Here is a 14,894-nt window from a genome sequence, read left to right as displayed (position 1 = left end):
TCGTTATATAATTTGACCCTTTTTACGATGGCTGTTTTGATGACGGTTAAAAACCGTCGTAGAATATCTCTTAGAACCAACTTTAAATGTCATTGTTCTAGTAGTGAGTTGAAAATATTTAATCCCAATCCATATTCATCATCTTCAATAGTTGTCCAATTCTGCCAAGACAGATCAATTCGTGAAGGGAGCTCAGGCAAATATTTCAATCTCTTGTAGTGTTGTAAGTTTAAATTTAACAGTTTGGAAAGCTCCATGAGGCTGGGTAGTCTTTCAAAATTGTTTCCCCTTAAACATAGCTTTTTCTAAGCATTGTAAATTTCCAAAAGCATCAGGGATTTTAAGTAAATTACAGAAACTTAGATCAAGTTCATGCATACATGAGAAAATAGGCAAGGAAGGCAACAAACATCTAACTGAATCTTCTGATAAATCGATACTGTGTAGGTTTGAACATCCGAAAAGACTTTGGTATTCAAGAGAACTGAGTCCCAATATGTTACTAGGAAAGCATACTATACTTTTGCAATCTTTTAAATTTAAATAAACAAGCTTTCTTAGATGACCAATGCATGGATGTATCTGCCTTAGTTGTACACATCCTTCCAGATTTAACTTCTTAAGATTTAGGTGCTCTACAAAATTTGGCAAGTTTACGAGACTTTTGCAATCTCTCAAATTTAAAACAGTAAGGTTTCTTAGATGACCAATGGATGGAGGTATCTGCCTTAGTTGTTCACATCCTTCCAGAATTAACCGGGAAATATTTAGGTCCTCTACAAAATGTGGCAAGTCAGTGAGACTTTTACACCCTCCCAAATTTAATGAACGAGTAAGCTTTCTTAGACGACCAATGGATGAGGGTAGCTGTTTTAGTAGTTCACATCCTCCCAGATTTAACTTTTCAAGATTTAGGGCCTTTTCAAAATGTGGTAACTCCACAAGACTTTTGCAGCCACTTAAATTCAAATAGGTAAGATTTCTAGGAAAACCAATGGATGGATGGAACCGACTGAGTCATCCACATCCACTAAGATCTAGTCTCTCGAGATTTAGGGCCTCACCAAAATCTTGCACCTCGATTAGATTATCGCAGTTAGAGACATTCAAACGTCTCAAATTGGGTATAGGCTGCAATGAAGGGTCAATAGAAAGAGACAAAATTAAAAACAACACTTGGACCATAATTATTAATTATTTGAACAAGAATCGAATAATCAAAGATAATTTGTTTATTGGTATATTCATTTAAAGAAAATGAAAATAGAAAAAACATAAAAATTTACACTAACTGTGTGTTGTCCCATAAATGTTGGATGTTACTCATAGAAAGATCCAACTCAATAAGATTGTGTGGCTGAAAACATTGAGGTAGAGAGTTAAAGGGATTGTATTGTCAAATAAGATATCCTAATTCATTGGAAAGATAATTGAGGTTTCCTGAAAATTTCTCCTCCTTCTCCTCATCTGTGGAAAGCTCCTCCTCATACCTAGGAAACATAAGCAACTTAAGGTTTCTCATTTTTGATAGAGCATCAACTCTCATTGTTGTTTCAAAAAACATCCATGATTTATCATCAACAACTATGGCTTCCGGATTTTTTGCTTTCTACAATATTGCAAACAAGAAAGAAAATATTAGATCTTTCGAAGTACATACAAATTCCAGAAAAAATGGAGCAACCTAAGATTTATACATTAAAAAATTAATTATACCATATTGTTTGACATAACTTTGTAGAGATCTTCACAATCCCATAATTATACCATATTTTTCTCTAACAATACACTTGCCTAAATCTCTCAACAAGTCATGCATATAAATCTTCTCGTGGCTAATGGTTATGAGTGATTTATCAACAAGAATTTGGAGGCCAATTTCAAGATTAAATTCATGAAAACTGATATTAATATCCAAAACCTTAGCATCGGTTTTTTTTACAAAAAACTGATGTTAATGTACGTTAACATCGGTTTTTCCCAAAAAACTGATGTTAACATCGGTTTTTTTTACAAAAAACCCATGTTAACGTATTGGATATTAACATCGGTTTTTTGGGAAAACCAATGTTAACGTATGTTAACATCGGTTTTTTTTTTTACAGAAAATCAATGTTGTTTTCAGGATTTTTTTTGAATATTCTCTTTGTTTTTATAAAAAAAACCAAAATTTTACCTGTAAATTTAAAATCAGACCACACAGCACACAACATATATCATTTGCATTCTGTTTTCAAATAGGTTTTAGCAGAAAACTAGCTAGTAAAGTATTAATTGAAAAAAATCAATTGATAACTATGAATAACTATCAACAAAGGTTATTCAATGTTATAATGAAACAACAATTGTAAAAAATGTAATGCAAAGTATGGTAAACTAATTAAGTAACCTAAAGTTACATAATTCCCTAACATCCTATGTTTGATTTCTAACTTTTAGATAATATTGTGCCCACTGGATGCGAAACGCCTTGAATCTCTTTGCTTCCAATGATCTAACATCATTAAAATACTGCATGATCAAATAAAAGATAAATTAATAATGTAATAACAATGATAAGAAAACCAACTTTGTTAGAAATAAATAATTACCGTTTCCCAATTATTGTTGAAAGTTCCTAAGATTATCGTGGACATCCAGTGCATGACGTAATAGCCACACTCAGTGCTTCTTTTTTGTCTATTACACTAAATACATAATGAAATTTGGATATTAATTAAACGTTAACTACAATTAGTGTACACACACATAAGCAGTATATATAAGTAGAAGTTTTATTTAAATCACGTACCTTAACAATAATCCACCTAGCACCAGCCTTGGATTTAGGTTGTGGAGTATCATCAAGTCCTTTCAAAGCATTGTTGAATACGAGGAACATTAAAATATTGATGATGTTGAGTTATGCTAATGCAATTGTATTGAAAACAACACTGACATGTTAATTATTCCCTTAAGGTAGTTGTCTGACCTGTTATGTAAAGAACAAAACCAGACAACTAGGTTTTCCTTAGGCAGAATGACAACCATTTGCCAGTGTCTGTTGCAGTGAAGACGAATATGGGTTATTGTAGTATAGATTATTTAAATTCAGTTGTTGTGTTTGACTTACCCATTTAGATAGGCTCCAAGGTAGACATCGCGTTTTGAACTCTGCATCCAACTCTTGATGTAACTTTTTGATTCAAATTGCGATTGCCCAGATCTTTGAATGGACTATGGCTCGAGGAATCCATACACATCAAAATTCTCCGCTCGCATACTTGTCTCAGTCAGATGCCTGTGTTGTTAAGACAAAATTAATTATGTATGAATTTAAAACAATTACTTTGGTAATTAACAGTAATCTAAATTGACTTACAGAATCCACAACTGTATAACAGATATGCTGAGACATTGACCATCGTGTGCAATTTCAGAGAGATCTTCGTGCTGTATATACAACGGGAAGTTTTGATTAAACACCCCGAACACGGTAACATCTCACATAACCTGGAGAGACTTCAAAAATAGTTGTGGGATGGTCAATGTCATTAGATACAGGGAATCATCGACCTCATGATCCAGGCTTTCTAGAGGTTTTGCTAGAGACACAACTGCATGTTGATCAAACATAGTTAATTAACAAGTTTTGATTACAATGAACAAATCAATTGAAAAAAGAAAGATATAATCAGAGTAAAGTACATGTTCTGATAAATGCTTCACGAGATGTGTCGGCCAAGCAAGGAAGGTGTTAAGTGTCTGCCCCACTAAGGTAACCTCGTCAGTGGGTACAGGAACGGAAGCCTCTGCATCTTTAACCTCCTCAACACCAACCTTCACTTGGCCATGCAACAAAGGGAAATTATGAACTGTTGTGGATCCCTCATAAATTTTTCCTAGGGCAACCAGGCGGGAAGGATTTTTTCAATGTACAGCCCGCATTTGTCTAAGTCACCCGTCTCTGGATCGTTCCCTGAGGGACCAACCTCTGGCTCTGGAGGCAGTGCAAGTCCCTGTGAATGAATCTGAGACTGAAACTGGGACTGCATCTGGCTGAAAGATGCCATCACCTGTCGAGTCACTTTTTCTATGATTGACTCCTCAAGCTGATCCCTTATTTGTTGGATCAGCTGTTGTAGGTCTTTAGGAGACATAAAGGAAGAACTATGGGACGTTCATGGAGTCGATCCAAAGTATTGCTTTATGGTGACATCGACTTCAGCAACACGGACACGGCCAGGGTGCTCTGGTCGCCCAATGGCAGCAGTCAGGACATCCTAACGTCCATGGGCGACAAACGATCCCTGTGATGCCTGCTCCTCCAAAGAATCCTGTACAGAACACATATATTTGTCCAAGGCATTCACAGAATACACAAAGATAATTACAATTCTTAATTGAAAATGACTTACTATCTTCTCAGCTATTTCCTTTGCTGCCTCAGACGTCATCTACCCAGTTTTCTTGATGCGGGCCATCTTCCACTTCATGTAGCGTCTGATGGGAGATGGAGGGTCAATGATGCCCTCAGTGCTTCCGGATTGGGTAGCTTCCTCCAGTCTTTTCTTTGTCTTCTCAGCCATGAGCTTTTGTTTTAAATATCCATAACCCTCACGAGATAATACGTGGGGACAGTGTTTTGCTTCTGGATGGCCTGTGCCTTTTTCCGCACATCTTGCAAAAATCGAACATTAATGAAAATGATTACTACAATGAATTATAAGAAATGATTTTTTTTTGGAAAACAACTAAAATGACAAAGTACATACCTCCCACGAGGGGTCTTTGCGGTTTTGACAAAACTGGACCCATTTCTCCTTGCTAATGTCGTATTTCTCACAACTAATCAAACAAAAAACTCCAATCAGTCGAGTTCTATAAAATACTTTGCATAACATCTACATAAATAAAAACCCAAAACTTACAGGTGTATCAAGGATTTTTGACCAAGTCCAAAAGGTATTTCATCCACCAATAAATTAGAACTCAATTTCCTAGAAAATTAAAGACAAGTTACCCAATGATAGAAATCAATATATACATTACTAAGTTTGTCTTCGAAAACACATACCTAGAGCATAAACTTAATGAATTACAATCTACTACAGAAGTATATGCACATCTATGATAAAAAAGTCCAGCCAAGATGCAAGTACAACAAGGTTGGCACAAAAATATTGAAGGAATTTTATCGATGATTTAAGAGCAGACACAATTTAAAATAATGTTCATTTATCAAATATGATGCAGGAAAGGTGTTACTATATATCATGATTGTGTCAACATAGTGTGCCATATTAGAATATAAACAGTGTAGCCACTACAAAGAAAGCAAGTTTGGTTGAAAGTACCAAAGCTGATCATACTAAAAATGAATAATCAAACTAGCAAGTGAAAAAACTATTATAATTGTACAACTTTACAAGTTTAGGTAGGCAAATCAAGTTTACTCACTCACAAACTTGTTTCTCTGAAACCAACAATTTATTTGGAAAACCAGTCACACAATCAAAGCATTTTCTACATATTGTGATTCAACAAATCCAGGTTGTGACTCATGAAGGGGAAAATTGTTGTTGCAAATCCAGGTCATGACTCTTGAACTCAAATGCAGGATCAAATCATTTTTTCAAATCTGTTTTATGTATTTTCCCAACTAACATTATATTATGCTTGTTTTATTGGGATGATGCATAACTAAGCACATTTCTGTTTTTTGTGTTTCATTTACCAAGGTAAATTTGGAATATGTTTTCTTGTCCCCATTGCAGAATGTCCAGTTGAGCTCTATTTATGTTCAGTTTTTTTTTCTCATTTTGCCGTTAATAATTCTATTTATTCTATTCATTTTGCCCAAATAATTTTTTAAGGGAAGGTAATTCCAATCACATCAACATCTTCCCCTGTAAATTGTTTATTGCAAATAATTTTTTAACAACTTTTCATATGCTTAATTTTTGTTTTTTGGGTTATTTATTCAGGGAAGCTGGAATGAGGACTGTGAGTGAAAAAACAAATGGAAGAGTGGCATGGTTTAGCATTATGTCCTTGGCTATGTGCATTGCAGTTTTCTGGTTTGCAATTATGGTATTTGAAGCAGTAATTCTAGAAGAAGAAGCTTATATAGATTAGTTTATTTAATTTTATTTGTGATACAACAAACATATAATAACATAGTTGAATTTTCATGAACACTATTTACAAGTGTAGACATATGTTTTTTATACCACAAGTAGAGTTTCTAACATTTCTTTTCCACATATGATTACTACATAGAAGGAACCTTACTACGGAGTACTAACTATGACATCTCTCATGGGGCCTTCATCTTATATTAATTCAACTCCTTTTCTTAGTTGTCACTTCATAAGGCATGACTTAATTGAAGAGGTAGTTCACCCCCTTATCAATGCAATGGAAAAAAAAAACACAATACAAAATGGGAAGGGTGTTACAAACAGAAACTTATACGGGAAGGGTCTTTGGTCAGCAGAAGAAGATGAAAAACTTCTTAGGCATATTACTAAGTACGGTCATGGACGTTGGAGCTGAGTTCCTAAGCAAGAAGGTACACCAACACTCTATAGTCTATACCACCCCATTTATCATAAAAATCAAGGGAAAAAAACTCTAGTTGGTTTTCCTGTCAATGTCCTTTATTGGCAGGTTTGCAAAGGTGTGGAAAATCTACAGGCTGATGTGGATCATTTAATTAAGGTGCTACAGCTTAAATCCAAGGTAGTTCCAGTTAAGTTGGATTATTGACGATTTAAACATGCCAACATCAGGCATGTATGAATGAAATCTCACAATGCTTAACAAAAAGGGATTTCTACTTACAACTAAGTAAATTTAGGGTTTAAACAAACAGAAACTCACAATGTCAACAAATTAAATTAATCATCAGGCATGTATGAATGAAACCTATGAGGGAGCACGAGCTACAAACAATTAAATTAAACTTACAACACAATGGTCAGAGGCAGCTGGTTGTCGAGACCGAATCAAACAGACAATGACAATAGCAAACGACGATGGAGCTTGTGCCATAATTTGAACCTCACGGCAGAGTGAAGGAGGTGACGACCAAGCTTGCGGCAGCGTTCAATGCTAGGGTTTCCAGATAATGACTTTCCTATGTGTAGAGAACTCGTACGTATGTACACTAGCAGTGAGCTTAGAAAGTGAAAAATTGATTTAAAATATCAGCACTTCAAAGGCAGTGATAGCGAAAAACGTAGTGGTCTGCTTACATACAAAAGCAGTTTTATTAAAAACCATTGTTAACGCCTTAAAAAAATTGGTCAAAATTTCAAAAATGCCACCGCATGGTAATCTACAGGTTTTTAAATAACCGATGTAGATTAAACGATGTTGATTCATTATTTTGTAGTAGTGCCATTAGTGATAGTACTAGACTCATAGTATTAATCATTAAGAAATAATATAAAATCTAGAAACTACTACATAAAAATCATGTGAATAAAGATATTCAAATATACACTAGGACCAAACATTCTAGCATAAACATAAAATTTGAACAATTACACTACATTTGATTAAACACTCAAAAAAAGACCTTTTAATAACAACTTGACAATGATTATAATAACTAAAATACCTTGCTTGCAAGTAGAAAAAGTGGCCATTGAACTAAAGGAAGATCCCCAGAATTCCTAGGCATTAAAAGCAACTCCATTTCATTGTGAACAAGGAAAACATGGCCATATAGATATTAAGAAGAAAGAAGAAAGATAAAATAAAGCCAAAAAAATGTATAGCAGATCCATGACTAACAAGTTGGTTAGGTAATCCTCCTCCCTTAGATTCCTTATGATCTCATTCCAAAAGGGGGCAAACCGAACAACATCAACCTTGTTTTTCTCCACGACCTTTGGATGAAGAGTAATTGAATAAGTAATATTTAGTCAAGTTCAAAACAAATGTTCAGCAAACATAAGACCAATCTACTATAACCTTCCCATCAACATAAAAAAGTTTCTTATTTTAGAGTTAGTACACAGGTATCAAGCAAATAAACATATGAATTTAAACAAAATTATTTATTCCTTTATCTATAGCAAAAGGCTGACCTGAATAGAAGATTGATGGGAACTCCTGAAAATATAAAATATTGAGAAGAACTATATAAGCTTATACAAATAACAATACTATTTAAGGGGAAAATCTGAAAGAAGAGATGATATATCCTTAGAGAGCTACAAGAGAGATAGGACACATACACATACAACTATCTTCCAAATATAGAATGAAAATCATAAAACAGAAAAAAACACATTTCACAAGCAGCACCTGGTGGGTGGAGGAACATGAACTGTGTCCATAAAAAAACTCTCGAAAACTGCTTAAAAAGTCTATACAGTGCTTCCATTTACCTAATCAGGTGACCACATATGACCAGAAAAAAGTTATACCAACTACTTTTAAATTTTGAAATGTACAGGACAAGACTAGCAATAGGTAAAAGATATTAATAATAACACAACAAATTATCAAAAGGATTTATTGTTGGTCAACCACAACTTAAGAAAGACTACTTACCTCTCCCAGTCGATCTCTTGCCCCCAGTAAGGATCCATAGACAGCCGATACAAGTGTGTAAAACACATAAATATCTAGAAGATAAATCTGAAAGAATTTGAATTAACCAATCGGAAACATCCATTTAAACACTCAAAAATAGGAGAGGGGGAAAGCAATTTTATGTAACAGTTAAATTGAAGGTTTTCCAATCACCTAAAAGCTTCTATACTATTTATTAACTACTAAACCAGTGAAATACAACCCTCAAAACTAAGTTCAACAACTCGTGAAGATATAATATTACAAGAGATAAGTATATAATATTTTCAAATACCCGAAGATGTAATTTTAAAACTGCTCAAGAAAGAGTTTTTTGCTGAAAAACTTATAGTGAATGCAAATAAAGCTAATCCAAACACACTATGAGACTACATAACAGAAACATGTTATATTAACAACCCTGCCACTTCACACCAAACTTTAAGGACTTATTGTCAGACATTTTTCCCTATAGAGAAAGAAAGATTAAAAAGGAACAAGATGCCCTCCTTTTATGATAACATATTTGAAGGAGGAAGGAGATAAACAAACAATGACACTGCACTTACAGCAACCACCACAGGAGCCCACACGCTAACAACTGTCAAAGCATTATGATTATTTGCATGCAACAATAAAGGCACCCTAATGACTACTAATATCAAAGAGAAAACAACAAAAACATACCCGCAGTCAAACAAACCAGTGCTTACTTTTAGAGACAAAATCATGCCAAGAGTAATTTATATTATCCTCTTTTGTAATAGCCCTTGTTGGGTCCACCAGATGCCTAATCTACAAACTACAAAAATAAGACAATAAATCATACATGCATATAAGCTCACCAGTATATGTACCTTCATACACACACAAACAAATTACATATAATTCCAAATGTGTATCTACTAATCCAAGGGCTATGTATCACTAACCTGAAGAAAGTAAGCAAACGCAAATTTTGCACTTAAAGTAACAAGCCAAAACAACATATACATTAGAAAAGGAGCAAGGTATCAAACTAATCAGTGCAACAATGCAAAACTTCAGCTTGCATGTAAAATTAATTACGGAGCACACATAATATTTTAAAACAATAATATATCAACATAACTCTAAAATATAGAGTGGGGAAGCAAGAATCTTGATTTTCCTACAACATGTATTAGAAATTCAAAAAGTAGAAAAAAGAAAAAATCTAGTGTATACTTTATGAAATCTGAACTCCTTTCATACATTCCCTGTCCAACATAATGTCATTCCTTCATCAGTCAATAGAAAAAACAACAATAAAGGCAAACTCAAGCACTCCACACTAATGGCAAAATCAACGGCATGTGACCTAAATTAAAGTAAGGAACAAATAATATATTTTATTATTTCAGAGGGAAAACTGAAAATAAATAAAATAAAAAATTTTATAACTTCAATCAAAGACGGTTTTTAAAAACTGGAGTAGTTAGGTCGACTAACAGGGACGGATTTTATAAAACCGCCTTCATAACGATCACATCAAAGACAGATTTATAAAAACCGTCCTAGTTGGATTAAAATAGTTTGCATTATTTTCAAAAATGTCCCCGCATCATTTACTATATCGGATTTTTTATAACTGATGTAGATACGACGATGTGGAAAGGCATTTTTGTTGTATAGTGAGGGCACCTTTGGGGTCATCATAGAACGTGGGTACGAAATGAGACTCTAATTCCTACAAGAACTCGGACCAGGATGCGTTGGATGATTTGAGAGCTAGAAATGGAAGCAGAATTGGTGTTGGTAGGATGGTTGAGGCGGTTGAGGATGGAATCGACCTTGCTAGCGAGTTAAGTGTGGTGAAGGCTAGGGATAGGTGGGAAATGGCCTCCTCCAACCTGTTAGTGGTAGTTTTGCGCGTCGCATGGTCGGCCATGGCAGGTTGGACTAATTGATAAGAACAGAGATCAAATAAGGGAAATAGTCTTGTTTCCCTAGTGGACAAGGTACCTCCTAGTGGAGCTGAGTTGGAATATATTTTGCTTAGCTTTTCATTTTGTGCAACCTTATTAATATACCCCTGATAACAAAATTTCCAACAAACCATGATAACGAAATTATAACAAACAATATTCTAACCATAATTTCTTCTAGAATATGTAATTGGTTGCAACTGTCTATGAGCTAGCAGTAAGCTAATTCCTTCAAGCCTCATAGTCTTTTAGGTACTGAGGTCATGCCACATTCCTCTTGGCCCTGCTTGTATAGGTTTCGGACATATTGCTAATAATCACTATCATCTACAATTTTGATGTTGACCTATACCACTCTGATGCATCTTCCTAAAGGCTTCTCAATACTTGGCTAGTCAATCTTGCAAGGCTCCTATTCTACTTGGGACTTAGAGCAACAACAATATCCTCACTTAAAATCATATATCATGCATTAGACATATGGGAAATCCCTGCATGAAAATCTCCTAATTTTATAAATTCACCAACAACAAGAAATTCAAGAAAATAAATGATATGAATTTTAATAAGCTTTAAGACACTAGTCCTTGGAAAACTTTATTTTAACACCAAGGCAATTACCACGGCTGTTCTTAAATCCATATTTACAGAACAAATTTGGGGCATGGGGCTCAATACACATCAAAAACAGGTTCTAAATATGTATTAGACTAACAAGGCATCCAATTAGACAAAGAGAGACATAGTGCTCTAAGAATCAAATTCGCATGCAAATTGAAAATTATAGGATTAGGAAAATCCTCACCTTTTCCCACCTATCTTTACTCTTGAAAACCCAAAATGATTCAAGCTCTAGCTTCTCTTTTCCTTAGAGAGAAATACATGAAGAAAGGATGGATGAAGATTATTCCTGCACCCAAATGGAGATTCTAGGAGCTTAAAAATCCACTCTTTAAAATATCAAAATACAAGGAATGTTAAAAATTACTACCTAGAACCTATATGGATCACAACAACTTGACAGAAAAGAAAAAAGAATAAAAAAGAGAGAAAATTAAAATACAGCTGATGTGAGGATAAGGAACTATCAATGAGAAGCTAATGGATATGTGAACATTGTTTTATAATAGCATGTGAGACTCAAAGTGATTTTGATGGAATATGTTTGATAAAAATTCACAGCAATGGTAAAACATGCAATGTTGGTAGGCATTATATATGTTATTTAATTAAATTGTGAGAATTGAAATTAATTTATAGAAGTTTTCTTATATATATTTTTTTAAAAGATAAAAACTTCTATAAATTATTTTTTCTAAAAAAGTTCTCTTATATCTTTTTTTCATAAGTGAAATTCTCTCGTATGCCAGTGCATAAGTTTATTTTATTTTATTTTCTTCTTATCACTGAGTAGAATGTAAATTTTATACCAACAAAATATTATAGTGGATATAATTTAGCCATATAAAAGTATACGAAGAAAACAACGCGCATACGAAGAAAGAACAGAACTTCTTGCTTATGCCTAAAAGTTATAAAGTTGGAGATATGATAACATGCGAATATAATCATATATAACAGGATGGCACGTATTCAAGCAATACAAAAGAATTTATATCTTAGTGGACAAAAAATGTTATCAAGTATAGTTTACCAGATATAATGCTATTAGACTAAAAAAATATTCATGATAGGGTGGAACTCATTATTTATTTATCTTAAAGAAAGGAATTACGTACCTACATATTTAAGTATTTTCATCAACTAATATGATTTTAAATAGTTTTTTCATTTTTTATATATTATAATTAAATAAAATAAGCTTATATTGTTTAAAATTATTTTTTTAATATTTAAATATTTTATTTAAGAATAATTTAATTTTAAACAACAAAGAAACATTGTTTTTTTCCATATAATTTTGATTTTCTTATTAACTTTTTTAGGGACCAAATATTTACATATAAATAAAAAAATTAACAATGCAATAATTCATTAAAATAAGTAGTTTTACATAAAAAATATAAAAGCAGAATTTAAAGTTTCATAATGAAAAAGAAAATAAATATGTCATCTAGTATATAGTTTCCCATAATAAATTAGCAATATTAAAATAGGTAAAAGGGTTTTTAAATTCAATACAGGATAAAAAATATTTTTAAATAAATTAGTAAATAAAATTTGAGAAGAAAAAAATGCTAATAACTTACAAGTTAACTGCTACTTCAAGTAGCTTGAAAATAAACTATAAACAATTAAAATAAGTTTGTGTACTAAACAAATTTCGTTTTGCTTAAAGTAGATTATAAGGTAATTAAATGAATTTATAAGTTCCGCGCCTAAAAAGTTTTACCAAATTTCATTGTAATTCATAAAAATAATTTATATCACTCAATAACAACATATAGCCAAATAATACTGATAATTTAACATAATATTATAATGGCAAGGACATAGTATGTTTATTCAACAAAATACTATAATTTGAAGGTAATTAATTGAGATATTAACATATCTTAATAGCACTGGTAATACCAAGAAAACACACACACCCAATATACCTATATAAGAAACTTATTTAAAATCACAACAAAATTAGATAGCCTTTATAAAATTAACAAATATCAAAGTATATTTTCTGAAATTATTTAAATTTTCATCATACACATATATTGTGGAGCAAAGGGAGACATTGAGAAAGAAATAATGAAATGTTACATAAGACAAATTAAAGAATTAAACGACAAGCAAGAAATAGTTTCTGGATAAATAAATAGTTTAATTTCTATTTTTTGAAAACTAATAACAGATCATGCGTTTCTTTCTCTGTTTTTTTTTTTAGCCACCAACCATGCATTTCTTCTCACCTTATTATCCAAAGTTTCAAACAAGGTGAAATTTGTTTAATTTGTACCTTGTAAAAAGATGATTGGACTATCTACCCCAAAAGTCCAGGTGAACTTGATCTTGCTACTGCTGCTTCCACTGTGCATCCATATTCAACAATGTCTCCAATTCTTCAATTGTAAAATATTTGCGCTTCCGAGGCGACGAATTTTTATTGCGCATCGTTGTTAAGTTTGATAAATCTAGATCATGTTCATATACCCAACAATACCCATATTTCTTCACTTCAACATCCAAATCTTGATAATCAAGATCTCTGGGTCTACATACCACTTTCAACTCATCAAAATTAGAGACATCAAAATGTGATCGAGGGTAATAGAATAGCCACAAGTGATCCGATTCATCCGTGACTAGATCTTCACGGAAAAGAACCGGAATATAAAGAGATGGACGTTCTTTCTTTCTTTGTTCCATGTCTGGAGGGGGCATTCTTCTTTCTTTGTGTACCACGAAGATTACACTCAACGCAATGCCTATCCAATATTTGTCAAGCTGCATAAAGTGAGATATGTCTATGTTTATGACATTACCCATGCCCAAATGCTGTTCGTCGAACCAGCTTGGTATTTCACTTCCTGGAATAATACTTGAAATCAATGGAACCCGCCATGCCATTGAATCCCCGGAAGGATGGCAATTAAGTGAAATAGTGAAGAGCTGAACCATTTGCATCATCCAAAAGAAACACTTGTCGGTGCAGCAATCTCTATCAACTAATTCTGGGCAGTTGAAAATATTTAATCCCAATCCATATTCATCTTCTTCAACAGTTCCCCATTTCTTCATAGGCCAATCAGTTGCTGAAGGGAGCTCAGGCAAATATTTCAATCTCTTGCAGTGTTGTAAGTTTAAAAGTAACAGTTTGGAAAGCTCCTCGAGGCTGGGTAGTGTTTCAAAATTGTTTCCCCTTAAACATAGCTTTTCTAAGGAATGCAAATTTCCAAAAGCATCAGGGATTTTAAGTAAATTACAGAAACTTAGATCAAGTTGACGCATACATGAGAAAATAGTATAGGAAGGCAACAAACATCTAACTGAATCCTCTGATAAATCGATAGTGTGTAGGTTTGAACATCCGAAAAGACTTAGGTATGTGAGAGAACTGAGTCCCAATATGTTACTAGGAAAGCTTATTAGACTTTTGCAATCTTTCAAATTTAAAACAGTAAGCTTTCTTAGATGACCAATGGATGGATGTATCTGCCTTAGTTGTACACATCCTTCGAGATTTAACTCTTTAAGATTTAGGTCTCCTACAAAATGTGGCAAGTTTACGAGACTTTTGCAATATTTCAAATTTAAATGAGTAAGCTTTTTTGGATGACCAATGGATGGATGTATCTGCCTTAGTTGTACACATCCTTGGAGATTTAACTCTTCAAGATTTAGGTCCTCTACAAAATGTGGCAAGTTTACGAGACTTTTGCAATATTTCAAATTTAAATGAGTAAGCTTTTTTAGATGACCAAT

At 33.2% G+C, this 14,894-nt stretch overlaps 1 protein-coding gene across 2 annotated transcripts; it reads right to left on the bottom strand.

Annotated features, from left to right (window-relative positions):
• Positions 1-2,660: 2,660 nt before the first annotated feature.
• On the bottom strand, positions 2,661-14,878 carry LOC102666502 (disease resistance protein RPP2B). 2 transcript variants are annotated; one of them, XM_041016677.1, is made up of 17 exons: positions 13,429-14,878; positions 11,320-11,424; positions 9,282-9,370; positions 8,548-8,634; positions 8,299-8,381; positions 8,079-8,103; positions 7,783-7,877; positions 7,607-7,661; positions 6,952-7,161; positions 4,911-4,979; positions 4,755-4,827; positions 4,398-4,659; positions 3,688-4,316; positions 3,362-3,596; positions 3,113-3,280; positions 2,792-3,040; positions 2,661-2,687 (listed from the first exon to the last, which is right to left on the bottom strand). In XM_041016677.1, the coding sequence occupies exon 1, from the start codon at positions 14,418-14,420 to the stop codon at positions 13,485-13,487; it is 936 nt and encodes a 311-aa protein (XP_040872611.1). In that variant the 5' UTR covers positions 14,421-14,878; the 3' UTR covers positions 2,661-2,687; positions 2,792-3,040; positions 3,113-3,280; positions 3,362-3,596; positions 3,688-4,316; positions 4,398-4,659; positions 4,755-4,827; positions 4,911-4,979; positions 6,952-7,161; positions 7,607-7,661; positions 7,783-7,877; positions 8,079-8,103; positions 8,299-8,381; positions 8,548-8,634; positions 9,282-9,370; positions 11,320-11,424; positions 13,429-13,484. The 2 variants fall into 2 exon arrangements, 1 of the variants encoding a protein (XP_040872611.1); XR_005892084.1 differs by lacking the exons at positions 8,299-8,381; positions 9,282-9,370; positions 11,320-11,424; positions 13,429-14,878 and having other exon boundaries at positions 8,548-9,236.
• Positions 14,879-14,894: the final 16 nt, after the last annotated feature.

This window comes from Glycine max, chromosome 6, assembly GCF_000004515.6.
Source record: "Glycine max cultivar Williams 82 chromosome 6, Glycine_max_v4.0, whole genome shotgun sequence".
In the NCBI taxonomy this organism is placed as follows: Eukaryota; Viridiplantae; Streptophyta; class Magnoliopsida; order Fabales; family Fabaceae; genus Glycine; species Glycine max.
This window is presented reverse-complemented; position numbering and strand designations above follow the sequence as displayed.